Source organism: Chiloscyllium plagiosum, unplaced genomic scaffold (assembly GCF_037043375.1).
Source record: "Chiloscyllium plagiosum isolate Xiang-an unplaced genomic scaffold, Cpla_swu_hap1 HiC_scaffold_25, whole genome shotgun sequence".
In the NCBI taxonomy this organism is placed as follows: Eukaryota; Metazoa; Chordata; class Chondrichthyes; order Orectolobiformes; family Hemiscylliidae; genus Chiloscyllium; species Chiloscyllium plagiosum.
Window position 1 is genome coordinate 30,244,921 of NW_028270163.1, and position 19,707 is coordinate 30,264,627.

Below are 19,707 nucleotides of genomic sequence, written 5' to 3' on the forward strand. Positions count from 1 at the left end.
AAGACTTTTAAAAATGAACTTTTGATCTTTCCTACCCAACCATGAGTGACTGTTTGAAAGTTTATTCTATAAACATGTCAGCATCCCATTGATATTTTTTTCTAACTTTAATTGTGATGTTTTAGGGGAATCACCACATGTTATGGCAGTGATGAATTCTCCTGCAACTTATTGACACAGGGAGGTTGAACAGCAATGAACATCTCTGTCATTGCGTACTGCTAATTTCACACCCGGAATAATTTATAGTTGGACTAAAAGCACACAGTCTTTGGTGTATTGCATTAAATAATCTTGAGAATGTTTCGAAACAGTTGGCTAAATTCTAGTACCATAAACATTCCGCTCTGTGAATTGCGCCTGTGGGTAAACTTATCGATCGGTGTTCCTTCTCTTGTTTGTGCGCCTGAGCTGCGCAAAATTCCTCTTTGCGTTGAAGTAGATGGATTTCAGAGACAAGATTTAAATACATCTGCTCCCTTAACGTTTCTGGGTTCTATTACAGAATGTATTTTAATCTTTTCAAACCAATAAATTTACCATCTTCGCTTTACACTGAAATTCCTGAAAATTTAAGCCTTTTTTCGAGTCTGTAATTCTCGCTTTTCACTCAACGCGTTTCAGTTTGAAGTTTAAACACGTATACGTAAACACACAAGCTTTCCATCTTTGTACGTGACTTCTGTTTATTTTAATATCCAGCCCTTCTCATTATTCCTCGGGACAAGAAGCGCCCCTTCTGAGTAACCCACTGTTCACAGTCGCTAAAGTTATTACTGTGGATGTCCTCTCCTGCACCCCACTGCACCCTTTGGATGCTTAAACGGTCAGGGTCCTCGACTTAGACAAGGTATCACATGTATAAAACATGTTAGTTTCGCTCTCGGAGCTGAAAACATTTATTCTACGTCAATCTATTAGACTTGATCCAAATATCGCTTCGTTGCGGGGGTTTGAGTAATGAGTTCAACAAACGAATTGACTTTTTTTCGCCGAGTTTCTTTGCCCCGTTGCATCTCCCAAGGTTTGGCAATGGCTGGATCCAGGTTGGAATCGGGGCAGTTGGTACAAAATACCTGAAGGTTTACCTCAAAGTTGTTGGTTTTTTTTTTGTTTTGTTTGGGCTGCTGATTTTCCATTTTTTAGAAAGATTAACGGCAAACAGGTAATTGTCCCCAAAACAGATTTTGGTTGTTTCGTAGTTTACCAAGTTTTCGGTGTTTGTGTCAATGTTTTACCAATGTCTTCAGTCTCAGTCCTCAATCCTAGTCTGCTTGGTAACAGCACTCCTAAAATTAACCAGAAGAGAACCCAGATGGTCACACATTGTAAAGCAACTGGAACTAGTCTGAGCAGAAGCAGAACTGGTCTTTTCATCCTCCACCTGTTGAAATGCCGTTACCGTAAATTTTCCCTTGCCCGCCACCACCACTCCTTCCCCTGCCCCCGTAGCCCCCACCCCCTCTTTCGAATCTCTTGTTTTGTTCAAAGTGGAGTTTGACTCTTTGGTCAAGCTACTCGCTTTAGTTGCCAACTTCAGAATTACAAACAAAAACGCTGTGCCTCAGCTCCTCTCAAAATATAACCGAGTCCGGCCTTTCGGAGCTGGTTGGCATCTCCTGCGCTGTCTCCAGCTAATCCTGGGTATCATGTTCTCTTCCCACACCCGGGATTAACAGGCCTGTCCGTAAAAGTCTCAGTCCATAAAGTTGGGTTACAGCCATTAAACAAGCCTTTTTTTCACCCTGCTTTTCTCGAAACAAGGATCGTGTAGTGCAAACGCCTCTCAAATGTTATTGGCTTGATCAAGTTTATGAGTTTTTTATTGTTTCAAGAGCTAATATCCAGTGACGACATATTTAAAGTAACATTGATTGCTATGAACATCAACTTTTGCAAGACACTGAAATCGCTTGGTTGAAAATTCGGATGAAACTCAGTAATATATCAGTAGGTGGCAGCATTGTGCGCAGTTAGGACGGCAATACCAATATTACTCAACATCCAGACTTTCTCTTGCATAAAGTTAAAAATCACACAACACCAGGTTATAGTCCAACAGGTTTAATTGGAAGCATACTAGCTTTCGGAGCGACGCTCCTTCATCAGGTAATAGTCTCTTGCATAAGATGCGTTGTTTGTAACAGATTTCTCTCACACTAAGTTGATCCTAAGTGTATGTTATAGATAGAATATTCTCATCCCTCACTGTGAACAGCGCCATGAAATGCGCCTGTTTAGTGATTGACAATTCTTGTAAAGCTCCATCTCTAAATATCCCGCCCCCTTCCTAACGGAACATTTTCTTTTCTCCAACGGTTCTGCTTCAGAAATCAAGCAAATGTTGCATGCTTTGCTGCTGCGATGAAATATGTTAATGTATTAAAATTGCAGGATGAAGCTGATATGAGTTCCATCTTATTAACTCGCCCACCCAAGCGCTGATGGGTTGCTCGCACATTAATATTTAAAACACTTGGCTATAATATTGATATGAAATGTTCGAGTTGAAACCAATTTTCTTGAATGTGTTGGTTTATTGCAAAGCACTAATAAACAGAGATTTGTTTGGTCATAGCCGAGGTAGCACACTACGCGAGTACACGAATGAAGTGAATTTAAAAGCTCAGATTGCAGTCACACGTATCTACCAAGTTAAAGTACATGCTTGCATTGAAAAAGATGCTGTTTGTCACTGACTTTCCGAGGCTCAAAGACAACCAGACCACAACTGTCCCATCTCATTTGTCCTTCAGCTGTCGGTCCTGTTGCGGGAATGCAGAGTTCACGAGACTTCTGATAGAGCGGCAGAAAATAAAAGGAAACACATTTTTCAGGATGATATAGCCAGATTGAATTTCTGATAAAATCATTCATTGAATGAAAAGCAGTTCAATTAAGCAGTCAGCGAGAATAAGTGGCCTGCTGAAGGTGTGGTTTAGACATACCTCCAAACACACATTTATGCTATTTGCAGCTGAAAGGGTTCTCCCAGGAAAAATGCCTAAACGAGACGTGTTGTCCATTGCCCTATGCCTCTCCGCATGGATGACAATTACAGGCTCAGGAGCTGACCAGATTTGAGCCTCTCCGAGCTGTTACAAATCGAGTCCACACCACCGTAAAGAAACATGTTTTAAATTTCTAGCAGATCGAGCAACACGGCCATTAGGGACAAAAATGGAAAGGTTTAGCCAGTTAACAGTTCAAACGCGGCCCAGTCTTAACATCAATGTGGTTTAGTACCGGCGGTGGTGAATTGGAGGTACCTATCTTCACAGTCGCAGGGACTAGATTACACACCTTTAGTGTAAAACATTCTACCCAAAAGCTGACAAATGGCGGAGCTCCCACCTTTCGGTATTAATTTTCAAAATCCAACCAAATGAGGAGGTAAAATGGACTCTGTAAATGAAACTGCACTTTCTATTTGTGGTACTTTAGTTTGTTTTCATTTATTTCATTGGACGAGACCAATCTAGCAGAACATTTGAAAGTGTATCAATCTGCGCTGATTTCTTTGCTGTCGACCTTCTCAACGTTGTCCAACATTCGTTTTTCAACGTGTTTGTGTCTCCGCCCCCTGGTCCCTGCAGAACATTCTATCACACAAATCTGGCTGGCTATTGATGTTTTGTTTCAATTATTTTTGGAAGTCTGTGTCATGGCATCAGCGAACCTGACGAGGTTACAGAATGCTTTGTGAAAGTATCTGTTTGACTACTTCCACACTGCTGGTGAATATGAGGCTGGCCTGTCCTGGGGTTCACCGGCTTTCTGATAGAGGCACTTAGCTCTCGCCCTCACTGGAGTGTTGGAATGTTACGCAGCATCTGAGTGAATGTGCTTACTCCAAACTGCGCTTGTCTTGCCTTAGCTCCCTAGGGTTTGTGTTCAGCAGGATTTTTAAAATTTTGAATTAATTTTAATATTTGTGGACTTTTTTGTTTTCTGGCTATTTGAAATACTGTGTTGTGTACTGGCAATATTACTGTTTTTCAAAGACTAAGTTAATGGCAGATTTTGTTTGGCAAGTAAGGGGCAGGAACATTTCAACTACCTTTTTAAAAAAGTATTATCGCAGTGTTTTTTTTTCATTAAATTGGTTTTACTAATAATCGCTCGCGATTTATTGAATGCAGAAATTAATTATTGGAAACAGAGTTTCCTCTGAACAACAGTGACGCTCCTACACGGGATTAAGTATTAATCCTGGAATATAAAATATTATCACGAAAAGCAATGAAATATATTGACAATCTTGCCCTCCAGAATAGTAGAAATTGATGGTCGTTAAGACGTACGATTATATTAATTTATAAGTCTTTGAATTAATTCGGTTATGAGATGGAAGTGGGTATGGTTGTCAATGATATCGTATTAAATAATATTAAATGTGTAAATCAATACAATGTTGAGAAATGAATGGCAATTTAAGATTGTGGTTCTTGTTATATGAGGTTCTGTAACCTCGTCAGGTTCGCTGATGCCATGACAGACTTCCAAAAATAATTGAAACAATTGTGCTCCAGCACTTGTGGTTAGCAAATGTAACGGGGCACAATTCTTAGGTGTTGCGATCTGAATATGCATTGATTCCCAGATGTATGCACACATACACATCAATACACATCAAAACTACACAGAAAAAAGGCTTGCATTCATGTAGTGTCTTTAATGATCTGGGGTCATCCCAACCAATGCAGTGTAGGCAGCCAGTTTACTCACAATAGATCCCCACATCCAGTCGTGGGATCATGATAAGAGCGTCTGGTTTTGCAAATTTTGATTAAGGGAAACATTTTGGCTGGGATAACTTCCCTGCTTCTCTTATATTACACATGTACAACACACATATACGGGATTACACGTCACATTTGCAGAGGACGTATTCAATTGTGTATACACACAAATACATAATGTATACTATTAAATGTAAACGCATATGCAGAATTTATATATGTACACAACCTTTTTTTAAATAATTGATTCATGGGATAGCGCGGCGCTAACGCGGCCAGCATATATTACCCAGCCCTAATTGCAATTAAGAGTCAAGCACATTGCTGTGGGTCTGAGTCACATGTAGGCCGGAGCAGGTAAGAATGACAGTTCCCTTCCCTAAAGGACAAAACTGAACTAAATGGGTCTTTTCAACAATCAACAATGGTTTCGTGATTATCATTAGATTTTTAATTCAAGATTTTTTTTAGAGAATCCAAATTCTACCATCTGCCACGGCAGGATTTGAACCTGGTTCCCACAACATTGCCTTGGCCTATGGATTAATAGTTTAGCAATAATGCCTCAAAGCCATTGTCTCCCCAGTAATAGGGATATACACAATTATACGTATGCACTTAACACTTATAAAGGATGTAAACATATGCAGGATGTATACTATTATGTATAAGTGCATTTGCAGGATATATATAATGACATATATAGACATCACACATAAATGTTGCACACAATTGTAAAGAAACATATGCAGGATATATAAAATTATACATATACATATCGCACTTATAAATTATGCACACAATTGCGTACATCACACATAGGCTGTACACAGGTTGCGAGGAGACCTTGTAGAAGTTTACAAAATAATGAGGGGACGAGATAGAGTTAATGGTAGTTGCCGCTTTCTAGGATGGGGATTTCATGACTAGGGGCACTTTTTGAGGTGAGAAGAGAGGGATTTTAAAAAAGAGATGACCTTTTTTTTCAGAGAGGGTGGCTGGCGAGTGGAATGAACTTCCCAAGGAAGTGATGGATGCAGGTACAATTACAACATTTTTAAAAAATTGGATGGATACGTAAATAAGAAATGTTTGGAGGGATACGGACCAGGAGCAGGCATATGGAACTAGTTTAGTTTGGGATTATGTTCGGCATGGACTGGTTGGACCAAAGGGTTTGTTACCGTGCTGTATGACTCTATGACTCTGTTCACAGAATGTACACAATTTCACACACATTCTCTGGCTCTCACTGGGATCCAAATTCGAACTGAGTCTACGAGTTCACTCATTCAGATCAGTTCCAGATCTGAACCTTTTACACAGTTGTGTATGGACCTCAAAGACCTAAACAAAACTCACAGAGGCATCGCGGGAGCTGTGACTTGTGCTGCTTAAAGGGGATAAACAATCTTATTCGGCCTTTACAACAAAAGCTAATACCAAGACTGGATGAAAACAAAAACCAAATAAAGAAACTGCGGATGCTAGAAATCAGAAACAGAAATTGCTGGAGGGGAAAGGGGAGAGAAAACAGAATTCACATTTCGGGCCCTGTGTTTTGAAGAGGGGTCATTAGACCTGGAACGTTAACTCCGCTTTCTCTCCACAGTTGCTTCTTGACCTGCTGAGTTTTTTCCAGCAATGTCTATTTTTGTGACCAAGACTGGGTCTGCTTCTGAAACCATTGCAGTACCAGGCTGTGCGCACTTTCATTGGCTTGTTTATATTGACAGTACGATAACGTTGAATTAAAACTCTTTTTTAAGTTGCACACCCGTTCATAACACTCATAATTGTGAATTGAATTATAGATCGTGCGGCAAACGCGTCGTTTTACGACGTTAGGTTTGTGCACTAGCCGTCATAAAGAACTTTCAAAGAGAGAAAAGAAAGGTCTGAGGAAGTCTAATTGAAGGAATCGTTCCGGTTGATTTCAATTTGTTCCCGGGATCCGCCCCCTCCCTTCCATTAAAATTAAATTATTAGTAAAAACAGGGGGCTGTTGACTTTGGCAGAGTTTATAAAGAAGCTCGGAATCGCACAAAGATTTGGTGTCAACCCTTCTGGAGGAAGGTTACCCTGACTTTCTTTTGAGACCATAGTTTATTCCGAGGGTAATTCTGCTGTTCGCTGCACGGTTCAGGTCAGAGTCCATCTGCTTTTCCAACCGTGGGAAGTGGGGTCGAGTTTGGCCAGGGTAAAGTCGATAATATTGGCAAGTGCAAACTGGTTATCTACCAGAGGAAACAGCGATGCTCGGCAGCTGTTGGGGTCATTTTGGTCTGGCTACAAATTTACCATGTCTAATCTGTGAAGGGTTTGCAATCATGAAAAGGCGATTCGAATAAAAGAATGCAAAAGTGTGGGCGATATTAAGAAGAATGTTAAATTATTCAAAGTGCTCGCGCTTTCATCTATGTGCTGGGTAGTATCTCTCTGGACAGCTTTGAAAGTTTCCTGGCTGTTCTTTTTTTGGGGGGTAGGGGTGGTTGGCGGGGCGTGTTTGTTTAATTTTTTTTTCCTAAAACACATAATTTCACAGCGAAGCCTTCTCGCAGAGACCCTTGCACAGAACCAACCCCTCGTAATTAATTTGGCATTTCAGAATAGCGACTGGGCTGCATAATGCCTGCATTCATCCCTACAGTCTCATCTGAAAAAAAATCTTTTAAGAAAAGCTTTCAGAAAGCCAGAAAAAAAAACCATTCCGTTACTGTTCAAAGGAACTGTCAGTCCGCGGAATAAATCGCCGCCGATTACTCGCTGCTTATTTAAACAGGGGCTTCGTGAATTTCCATAAACCGACAATTACTGAGTAGGACTTGTGTGTGGGCAGGAGTGTGGGGGTGGGGCTGCCTGGATTTCACACAAGGGTGCATTTGCAGCGTGCTCGAGATTGGTCGGTCGGGGTAACTGAATGGAGAACTGACTTTGCATCTGTACCTTCACTGCAGTTCAAGGGAGATGAAACCATTAGGCTCCCGGTCCCAAGGTAGTGTCACGCACACAGCTGCAGCAGCGAAAACTTTGCCCCAAAGGGTAGAAAGTGCACTCGCCTCTCCAATTTTTCAGTTCTGCCATACCAGCGCTAATTGTAAACGTACGTTCGACAGAGTTCTTTCAAATGATGCCAGTTCATCTGCCTTTTTTATTATATTGCAGACTCATGTTCAGCGTGAGATCCCAACCAGGAGTAGGGCGACATTCACTTCTGACGCGATTGCACTTTCTGAGAACTCATAACTAAAAAGGTTGACACTAACATCTTTGTACTGAAGTTCACTCCGTCAGGAACATATTCTGCTACCGAGCTCTACCCTATTGAACATTCTCGCTTTTTGTTAAAACAGAAAGCGCTAAAAGTTTGATAAAGAGACAAATGATGATATCTTACCTTTATCGCTCCTTTTTTTTCATTTGCTCCTCTCATACCACCTCCCCCCAAATACTTCCCCAAATCAAATACCGCTCGCTTTAAGTTAAAGCGACTTTTCAATTTTTACTCCAGCCTGTAAGAACCAAGTTTAGCAAGAAGTGGATTCAATCTAAATGTTAAATATATTTTATTGACTCAGCTTCTATAGCCTATTCACTGACCCATGAAATGTGATCGCCGATTAGAGTTCTGGTCAATAGCAACTCTTTAAACATCATTAACAGTTCAAACGTCATATTTATCAAATTTAACGTCAAATAATCTGCAAAAGTTTACGCCAGGATTCGAGTGAATGAAAACAATGAGAAGGGTTAAACTATTGTTTAATTAAGTTAAATGCGATCTGTTAAACTAGATACGCATCAATAAATTACTCATTAATGTTTATGACAGCGATCTGCCATGAACCGTTTGCTCTAATAAAACGCTCGAGTATTGTTTACCATACAGTTACTATCTTGATCAATATTACACTAGCCCGTGATTTACATGTACGGACTGTCCTTGCGAAAGTGCGATATGTACAAGTGTTTAAACAACATTCCCTCAGTACCTGTACAAAAATGTCAGGAATTTGCAACCTGGAAAGCGGGCACTTTAGCGTCTTCCAGCCTGCCGTGAACACGCGTGGAGTCTTCCCCGAGTTCATTTAATATCGCAAATGGATCCGTGGCCACGCCACATTCTCCCACACACTGCGAGCTCTCGCATTTTCAATCAGGATAACCCATTCAGAGAATAAATTAATTGGTCACAATTTAGTGTCAATGGGCGACTTGAGCATAGCTATTCCCTCTTTGCGCTCAGGATGAAAATCAAAATGATTCTGAACGGAAAATTATCCCATCTCCGCTTTTGCAAACAAGAATAGGCAAGCCGTTCCTTCAATGTGAGGCTTCCTAATCACAAAACAAAGCTTATGTGCCCTGGGCGGTAATAGACGCCCTCCGGGGTAAAGTCCCGCTCTATATCAGGCTTAAGGGGCGATTATTGAAGGTTTCAAAGCTGAAGCCATCAGTAGAGAAACTTTGGTTAGTGATAAGTTTGTTGGAAAGTCGTGCTTACTTCTAAAGAACGGAGTGTCCGTCACAGGACGGGTACACAAAGATGGCCCTGAGTTTAGCAGTAAATTGTCATTTTAAACAAGTGCAATAAAAGAAGCGAATCTTACGATAAGACACGGTTGCAGTTTGGTACCCAAGTCAACTGATGAAACAAGTTTTAGAATCTACATTACAACTGGCTCTGAATAGGATCACTTCTGTTGTATACTGCCTTTGTGCTGCAGAAGATTGGAAAACCTGTGAAACCCTTCAGTGGTCTTATCGTTTACATTAACTTTCTGCAGTTGCAGTGGAAAAACAACCCACTGCACAAAAGCTTGCCCGCTTTCCCGAGCAGAACAAACGTTTTGCTGATTGTCTTCGATTGCAGCGAAGTGCGAGCCTCGAATACAGTGCTCAACTAATTCAGTGTGTTTGGACAAGACAAACATTGTTCTTGTCATCAACAAACTGGAGAGAGGTCATCTGGCTCGTCCCCTGTGCTGTATTCACTCTGTGGCTCTGTGACCAGATATTGCTGATGTGAGAATCATCCGCTTTGACCGAAGGGACAAAATAATAGACATGAGAACACAGCAACTCAACTCGCTAGCTCGCCATTGTGACAGAGCTGCCTGCATTCTGACGGTACCAAGTGACTTTTTTTTCTGTAAAGATTGCTCAAAGGCTTCCAAATTAATTTCTTCACACTCGATTAACCCAAGAATAATAAATAGCTATAACCCTTAAATATAATACTCCAATTAGGGATGGACAATATATGCTGGCCAGCCAGTGACGCCCACGCTCCACCAATGAAGAAAAAAATTACAAGCACATGGGGGTTTGTTGAGTTGCAGTTACATCTCTCGTAATATCCATTTTCTCTTTAGGAAGAACTTTGGCAGTAAATATGCTTTGCATTACTGTTAGACCGAAGATGTCTTGTATGTTGAATTCATAAGCACCATTTCGATTCGTTTTATCATAAGTTGAATAGCAGCATGTCAGCAATAAGGAATAAATGTGTAAAATATGGAGAATGCGAGCTATTCGACAAATATATATATATATATATATATTGATAACATGCTCTGTCAACAGAATCGGAACAATTTACAAGACATTCTCTCAACCCCTCGGCTACTCACACTTGGTTTGAAACTAACGCGGAAACAAAATGCATCAGTTAAATTACACATCTCTCAACCGAACGGGCTGAATTTCTTCAGTATACGCCCAATAGTTTATTTTTAAATAATGACTCCAGAGTTCGTTCGAAATATATATACATAATCCGCGAAATAGGCAGTGAATTACAACAATTGAAAAAAAAAGCTGATGTTAAAATCTGTTAAAATGATGTTAATCTACTCTACAACGCTTCAAAGATGAATAGCTCAGATCACAAAATCTGTTAGAAACGTGTGTAAGGTTAAAATCCCAACAAATTTAAACCATAATGGTGCTGTTAAAAGGGACTGTTAATCTGAAATCAGGTTTTATTTGTTTTATCTTGTCTAGGTGTTGTCGAGTTTAATTTTTTGAGAAGTATTTTGGAAGTAATTACCGATGGCTGAATTCAATATAGGGTTGCAATTTGTCCACCGCAATCAAACTATTCGACTTTATTTCCAATGGTATTTTAAGCCGTTTATCTGGTTTTAAGAATGTATATTTTCATTGATCTGCTAATAGTATCTCGTATCTATCCGTTTAAAATTTGCTAATGAAAGTACAGTATGTAACAAAATATAGATTATTTAAATTATTAGCTACTCAAGTTTTCCATCTGAACTTTAATTTCTTCTGAAATCAAACCCAGAAAAAACATCAGAAACAGTTTGACCCCAGTTTAAATCGGGATAATCTGTTTACTGAAACAAATACATTCATCAGATTGGTATTGTATCGGTCAAAACTGTAAAATGAATTAATTCTAACAAAATTCTAACATTAATTCTGTCCTCTAATTGAGATGTAAGATAGCGATTCTCAAATATAGTGATATTGAACTGGTTAGAACTTCCAACACGCACAAATTTGACTGAAAGAGTTCCTGAAAGATCAATAGAATATACGTGTTTATCATGCAAAATAAATGAAACTCTTCGCTGTTCTTCTAAAATGTGCGCTCCCCCCCCCCCCCCGCCCCAACCCCACTACCTAAGCCCTAGGTTACTATTATTAGTGGTAATGGTTTGTCTACCTCCTAATTGGGATCTAGGTAGCGACCCTGATGAATCCAGGGTGATCGTGTTGTAAAAACGATTTGGCTAAGGTATTATGGGCTATTTCACGGTGAACAGTTAACAAATCCTCCAGCATGCTGACAGGGGACAGGCCAGGCTGCTGAACCGGGGCTTTCCTGCAGGGCCAACGCTGGAATCCCAAAGCCACCCCACTGAGAGAGCAGGACTGAGGCGAGATTAATCAGGGACTAATTCAATTTACAACAGCCCATTTATTCAGCCTCCCTTTTCAAGCGGAGCCTTTGCAGCAGCATTGTATAAGCAAATTTGCATAGTCTAAATCTGTAGTTGGGCTGAACTGTGATTGCCACAATAACAGGTTCTTGATTTTCTCCCCCTTACTTTGCTACCACGATCATTAGGTTGACAACAATATACATTCAAAACGGGTTGGCTTGGTTCATGTAGATACAGAAAAGCTGCTACTTTTCACACACACACACACACACACAGTTTTCGAGTTACAAAGGCTGGAATCGCCTTACAGATAATTCCTAACACCTTTCATAGTTTATTTTAAGACTGCCTACATAAAGATATACCTTTGGAAACTAGTTCCTGTTTAACATTTTTATGGCTGGGTGAGCACGTTTTTTATTCAGCAACTTTTTTTGGAATGTGTTTGGAAGGGGCCTTGCATTGGCACCAAGTTTAACAATTTCCTTGCGGTGTCAATCATCGTTTCCATGTGAATTTGTGGTAGCCCTTTGTGTTCTAACAAAACTGCTGGGGAATGTCTTCCTCGACCATTATGACACGCATTAACATTTTAATTGCACTTTTTGTAGTTGTATCTTGATATCCGTTTAAATTCTAGGCCAACAAAGTGTGTTTCTAAATGACATCAGGTTGAGCCTTTGACAGTTCTGTGTGCCCCACTGATTTGCGAATTGGTTCGCTGCATTATTTGGGCGTTGCTTGTTATGTTTCAGCTCAAGCACAGTTAAATCAGCGACAGGTGTCCGCTGGAATCGAACTATGTGTGGGAATTTAGATGTAACGTAAGGTGCAAGATGTCTCTCATTCTCTCGACCCCCACCCCACACCCACTCACATCGACATACACACTCGCAGATATAATTTGAATATGTATATATCGGCTGCTCCCTGTACTCCATCAAACAGTTGCAAATGAACAAGTATTCGAGCTTTCACAAAGTAGGAAAGGGTGGAGATACTGAAACTACAAAATGTACACCGACGAGATGCTTAAATCGCGCTGATCCCTCATTGATTACAACCCCCAATGTTTTAAGTTGAGCGTCGACTTAAACATATGCGGTTATTATGCTTTTCTATAAGTTTCCATTGCACCGCCGCCATGGATTTGGGAAGGCGAGATTTAACGATATAAATACGTCTGCGAAAATCGTAAAGCTGCACATTGTAAAAATGTAAAATGATCGGTGGAGTCGATGGGCAAGTTACTTACAACCGCCTCGACAAAGATTTGATTTTACAATCCAGCCGCAGTCGGCCCATTGGGAACAGAACGACATGACAGCGTTTATTACCGGGCAACTACCTGCCAATTTAATGTGATTTGAGTTCACACCTATAATTTCCACTGCACAAGAGATTACATATTTGGGAATATAATTCCACGGCAGGTTTTTATTTGGCATGTTTCATTCCGTCCAGGCCATCCCTATTGTTAAGTACACTGAAGTTCTTTCCTCGATTTTGAAAACAAAAATTCCTTATCTGAGATCCTCCACGCTATAGAGTCGGGCTACACCAGCTTGAAGGGGACGTGTTAAATGATTGCAGAGGCTGTAAACAGTCTAATTGGGCTCGTTCTGTGGCTGGAGCTCCATGTGAAAGGATGCTTGCTTGCTATTGATAAACTACCAGTGGATGTCGTTGTTTTCGCTCCGTATGTGTATGTGTGTGTGTGTGTGTGCAATGACACTCTCCGTCAGGGCACAGGATGACCTCGAGCTAGCAGGAGTTGTGCACGTCATTCACTTTCTATGCAGACACAAGGCGTAGAGACAGAGTCCCAAAGGAAAGGGAGACTCTCCTTGATACAGGGGCCGCGGGAATGACGGATGAACACTATAGAAAACGCTCTCCCAGCTGAAGCAAGCGGCATCGGTATTTGCATTGTTCCGCTTTCCATCAAAGCGTCCTTTTTACAGGTAACACTCTGCACAGAACATTCCCCGCCAGAATGCAAAGAAATCTGCAAACTTTATTTTTGGCGGACAGGTTTCTTTTTAACTGCTATTTCAATGTATGCAACTGATCTTTCCGCGTATTGTTCTCTCTCTCTCTCTCTCTTAACTAGGATCGTTCGTCACGGAAATCGAGGCTGCACTGTCAAGGCAGAACAAGATGCTGTGGAGTTTCTGGGAGTTTGTGTGCGTTTTTGCGGGTTTCGGTTGCCTGGCGGAGGGAGTCCGCGGGGGCTATGGCATGAGCATGTTTGCAGCCCAGCAGACACCCCCAGACCCCTGTTACGACGAGAACAGCAGCCCCAGGCGCTGTATCCCCGACTTCGTCAACTCGGCGTTCGGCAAAGAAGTGAAAGTCTCCAGCACTTGCGGCAACCCCCCGTCCAGGTACTGCGTGGTGACCGAGAAGGGAGACGAGCGCTTCAGGAGCTGTCACATCTGTGACGCCATGGATCCCAAAAAGGCTCACCCTCCAGCCTACCTGACCGACCTCAACAACCCCCACAACCTGACCTGCTGGCAATCGGAGAACTACATCCAATACCCCCAGAATGTCACCCTCACCCTCTCGCTGGGCAAGAAATTCGAAGTCACGTACGTGAGCCTCCAATTCTGCTCCCCGCGTCCTGAGTCAATGGTCATCTACAAATCCATGGACTACGGCAAATCCTGGGTCCCCTTTCAGTTCTACTCGACCCAGTGCAGAAAAATGTACACCAAGCCCAACAAGGCTGTGATCACGAAGCAGAATGAGCAGGAGGCTATCTGCACTGACTCCCACACTGACATGCATCCATTCACTGGGGGCTTGATCGCTTTCAGCACCTTGGACGGTCGCCCCTCGGCTCACGATTTTGACAACAGCCCTGTCCTCCAAGACTGGGTGACCGCCACCGATATCAAAGTGGCCTTCAGCCGCCTCCATACTCTCGGGGATGAGAACGAAGACGACTCGGAGCTCGCCCGCGAGTCCTATTATTACGCCGTCTCCGATCTGCAGGTCGGAGGCCGCTGCAAGTGCAACGGTCACGCTTCCCGGTGCATCAAGGACCGGGACGGTAACCTGGTCTGTGACTGCAAGCACAACACCGCTGGCCCGGAGTGTGACAGATGTAAACCTTTCCACTACGATCGACCCTGGCAAAGGGCCACGGCCAGAGAGTCCAACGAGTGTGTGGGTAAGAGAACATTTCCCATCTATTTTACGCGAGATCTTCGTGTTGTCCGGGAGAGGGTAAGACAAACAATAATAATTAGACGGACAAGCCCGTGAAATGTGGAGTTTTGAGGAAATGAGGGGGGTTAAAAACGTTGCCACTGTCCACTTTCCTAGTACCATCTGGCTTTTCACGTACTTGTCCGATTCAAGAAGATTATTTACATCAGGTCAAAACACAGCGGGTGTTGGACATCTGAAACACAGAGAGTTCTGAAGAAAGTCAGCAGGTCTGGGAGCATATGCGGAGAGAGAATCAGAGTTCTCGGTTCGAGTCTCCTTCAGCACAGACCGTTTCTTTGGAATGGACTTCAGAATTGGCCTCGAAGCGCTCTCTCTGTTTCTTTCTCCGCAGATGCTGCCAGACCTATTGAGTTTCTCCAGGATTCTCTGAGATTCTTTGCATCACTTTCTATTATTTACAGTCCGGATTCATTCCTTTAGCAGCCTGCAGATTGCAGGTCTGTTGTGTGGTTTGTAAATGTTGTAGCGAATAACAGTCTGTGTTAATTATCAACTCAAAGTTCAGCCAACCCTCCTGTTTGAGCTGTTCATTGACTTTATTAAAGGCGGGAGATATTGTGGAGCAAAGGACCACTTCCGTGCCTTTCTGCTCCCTGCTAATATCTGGACAGCCACCGCCTGCTGACCACTTCCTTACCAAAGTCGAAAAGGCTCAGAAACTGCCATTTTCAGCCTTTTAAAGCTGCTAATTCAAATCGTATTGATATTCAAGGGAAAGAAAGCTTGCAAGGCGTGATTTACGATCTCCAAGAATAACACATATTAACCATCAGTGCAGAGAGTGTCAAATTGGCAATAAATCACATTGCATGCGCTTTAGAAAGACTGTGGAAATTGATGTGGTTCAACTCAATGCCGATAAAATTCACGGAAGCTGCTTTTCAGATTCAAAAGCGAGGAATCGAAATAACCAGAATCCAATTAACTATACAAAAAGAGCTAATTGAGTACATTATTGGTCCTCAATAACCCTAGTTTCAATAAATCAATCGGTTCCCAAAGTATATCGGTTACTATTTATAGATTTGAATTTGCATTGCACTTGAGATACACTCAAGCCAGATATTGAAAGGTGAAAGTATATAGGATTAATAACTGCGCTGCAGCACACTATTGCAATTCCGAGTTATTTCCGAGAGAGCTTTTGATCAACAATAACGAGAGAAATTATTGACACAAACCATCCGTTCACCAGCAGTATCTTTGAAATTACAACTCCCAATATTCAAAATGTTTAGTGCAGAACTGAGCTGTTCGATTCTGAGGTTGGTGAGGTGCAGCTAACACAAAAACGCGCCCAAATTTCATCACCATGAAGAGACCCGCCAGTTGGAGTATAATCCAGGGATTTTAGGAGAGATTTTGTTTAAACATCGAATAATCCCACATTGCCACGAACTCTATCATCCCAGAGGGAGATTAGGACCCACCCTGTCATTTACCGGCGCTCACTGTGATAAAAGGATTTATAATTTTACAGCTACTATACAACAAAACTTGTGTCTTTGATGTCTCCTTTGAGGTGATCGGTTTTATTGCCCCAAGCCCCATAAATTGGGGTAATCTGTCTGTTGTTTTCATGGGGTATTATTTAATTATTTATTTTTCTGTAGGGAGTTGCCCATTTAACTGAAATTTCGCCCTGAAGCGGTTATCAGTTTGTCCAAGGCAGTTTAAGTTCTGTTTTAATTAACTGATGCGTACGTGGATTTTTTTTGACAAATACCAACCAAGGCGAGAATGGTTTAAAAGGGTCGGATAGAAAATGCCTGTTTCGGGTCTTGTCCAGAATTTTCGGGCAAGAGCACTCAAATGAAATACGTCCTTAAATGAAAACGGGAAGTAAATAGTTATTGAAGCGTATTCAGAAGTTCACTTGAGTGCTTTTTTGACAATTGATATTAATAATGAATGGATACCGAGCCACTCAAGTGTCCCATGACCAAACTGGCCAACACCAGACTGAGAGGGCTCTGACAGAGTGTACAGGATGTGTTCGCTGAACAGATCTCACTCCACGCGGCGACCTGAGGGACTTGTCCCCAAAGCGCCTGGCTGTTGGTGTTCAATGATGTGAGGGCCATGCTGTCGCTAAGAGTGATGGTCAAAGCTGTTCTAGATACGAACACAGAGGCGCGTGAAACGACAGGGTGGGAAAGAGGCTGAACACAGAAATAATAAATACATCAAGGAGATGCTCCCCCACAGACGCTGTCAGATCTCCTGCTCATTCCCAGCACTTTCTGTTTTCATTTCAGATTTCCACCATCCGCGGTAGTTTTGCTTTTACTAAAAGAGAAAGGAATCTGAAAGTAACGTTGTGCTCAGGAGGAGTGCGCCTGATGTTTGAAAGAGCCTGTTGAATGGGTTTGGGGGGGGGGGGTTGATCTCCGCATCAGTAACCTGTCTTGGAAATACTGTGCAACTGACCCGTTTCTGTGCAGTGTGCTTCCTTCATTTGAACACGCAACCGAATGGTTCAGCCTGGCTTTCTCTACGAAAAATACAGCTCAGGTTTATCCACCGCGTCCACTTCTCTAGTCTCAGTCTTACCGAGTAGCCGCTTCATGGTTTACTCATCCCTTGATGCTTTTTGGCTCGCTTTGCAGAGAGGAGCCAGTGTCTTTTTTCCCACCCCACGTTAGTCCCCTATGAATAAGAAGCAAATACATATGAGGCCGGATCCGAATTCTGGAGTTTAATTTTCATTGGTTATGCAAGGGAATCAACACATATAATATTTGCTAAAGACCCTTCCCGTAATTCTTCCCACCACTTAAAACAAACGCATCATTGAGACAAAACAGTGACGCTGTGAGATCTATTATTTCACACAGTTTCATCTTTCACTTTTAATTTGATTGAATAGGTTTTAGGAATGCATCAATCCTCCCGTTTACCACGATCTTGTCGATTTGTATAAACAAAGTCCCTTTCAAGCGGCGAGGCGATCTGCGCCGCGGTTTTGTTAACAGCTTGGATCCGCTGAAGGATCTACCCTCATTTCCTGTAGTCTAGTTGCAAAATAAAACCCCAGGTTGTTCCCGCCCCATAGTACGGTAATGCAAGAGCCTGCTCACGCGCTGAGGAGAAGCGCCTTGCTAGTTTAGGCAAAGAGGATGGACTTGTCAATGACACACCCTTTGGGACAGAGATAGGAACACTCGCACTGCAACAGCCTTACTACACCAGATTTATAGAATGATGTGCAGGTGCCGGTGTTGGACTGGGGTGGACAAAGTTAAAAATCACACGACACCAGACTATAGTCCAACAGGTTTATTTGAAAGTCCACGCTTTCGAGCACTGCTCCTTCGTCAGGTAGCTCGTGGGGTAGGATCATTGGACACAGTCTTTATAGCAAAAGATCAAAGTGTCTTACAACGGATGCGATGTATAAAACAAATCTAAATTGATGTTAAATGTTTAATCACTTAGACCGGAGATGCAGGTTTCGATTGATTAATGTGTAAATCCCAGAATTTAGTGCCCCAAGATAACTTCAGGTTTTATCACTGTATATAAAGTTGACGTCTCAGACGAAAGTGTGAGGTTACAGTCTGTCTTGTCCCAAGCTGGAGTCAGACTGTTGTTATTTCCAAAGTAAGAATTTATAGGTTGAAGCTCAGCTTGAGTCGGAAAAGTGAATGGGATCTGGAAATACCCAGTGTCAGATCCAAAGAGCAGTGGGTGAAATAGACAGCATGAAATAGACAGCACCCAGCTCAGACTCACGGAGCGCTGTGAGGTTAGCCTGAATTTCGCAGGCCCAGTGTTGTGCAGATAAACCCTTCGCAGCTAAACATTGTCGGGGGGTGCAATGACTTCTCATTTTCTGCTAGGATAACAATGGCAGTGACCGTGCAGAAAATACCTCCAGTGAAAAGACCCTGGGCGCACAAAGCGGGAGTGGGGGTGTGCTTTTCACGCTTTTATTCGCTGCTTTTGGTGACTCTGACAAGTTGCGCAAGGCCCACGGCTGGCGCTGAAATGACAGAATGGGAGGAGGGGCAGGAGGGCGAGAGATCTGGAAAGTGCTTTGAGCTTTGCTGGCCGGCTTCTGCTTTGAAGGAAACACATTGGAGCACAGAACCGCGGTCCGGGGGGGGGGGGGGGGGGAAGAGTGGCTGGAGCAGGCGCGCTGATACATCAGCACCGAATATTTGTGGTTCACACCCGGACTCATAAAGAAACAAACAATCAACCTGCTCACCAGCTTCTCAGCACCAACCTCAAACATCCACCTCTCCCTTCAAAGTGTTGCCGAACAAGTGAACAATAAAAAGTTAACAGTTATGTCAATAACATTAGCAAATTGCTTTACTGCTGGGTTGCTCTTTACCTTCAAGTTCAACATTTCACAATTGAACATCTCCATCCGTCTTTTTCACTGGTTAGAAATAGCACCAAATGCATATAATAATTACTCTATTGGTGCATATGCAAACAAATAGACGTTAAGTCGTCAAGTGCCAGTACATCCGGTTTTTGGAAAATAATTAACCTAGTATTTATTTTAGGCCTTCCGGGAGGCGATTCTGGGTAGGCTACACTTAAACTGCCAAAACATACTGCCCCCCGTGGAGATTGCTCGTTAATAAACGGCATGGTGCGCTATCAATCAATACTAGCATACAGCTAATTTTTCACCATTGTACAGCAGTGAGATCCTAACAGGGAAAAAGAAGTTATTTTTCTCACTCTCTCGGGTTTGACGGGCCAACAATAAAAATGGTTTTGGCACATTAGAACAATCATGTGACCAGCTGTTTCAACCAAAAACGTTTCGAAACTCTTACACACCATGAGAAGCG

General features: G+C 42.3%; 1 protein-coding gene and 1 long non-coding RNA gene across 3 annotated transcripts in view; one reads left to right on the plus strand and one right to left on the minus strand.

The window, feature by feature from the left end:
- Nucleotides 1-2,089: 2,089 nt before the first annotated feature.
- Nucleotides 2,090-19,354, minus strand: LOC122562115 (uncharacterized). The gene is made up of 3 exons (XR_006315223.2): nucleotides 19,236-19,354; nucleotides 17,447-17,542; nucleotides 2,090-2,796 (listed from the first exon to the last, which is right to left on the minus strand). It is a non-coding gene; the product is annotated as an uncharacterized LOC122562115 (long non-coding RNA).
- ntn1a (netrin 1a) overlaps nucleotides 12,776-19,707 on the plus strand; it is a 214,240-nt gene continuing 207,308 nt past the window's right edge. Inside the window, exons 1-2 of one of the 2 annotated variants that reach the window (XM_043714648.2) lie at nucleotides 12,776-13,617; nucleotides 13,767-14,831. In XM_043714648.2, coding sequence (XP_043570583.1) covers nucleotides 13,814-14,831 — 1,018 coding nt within the window. In that variant the 5' untranslated portion in view covers nucleotides 12,776-13,617; nucleotides 13,767-13,813. The remainder of the gene's footprint in view (nucleotides 13,618-13,766; nucleotides 14,832-19,707) is intronic. The other variant, XM_043714647.2, reaches the window with a different exon arrangement.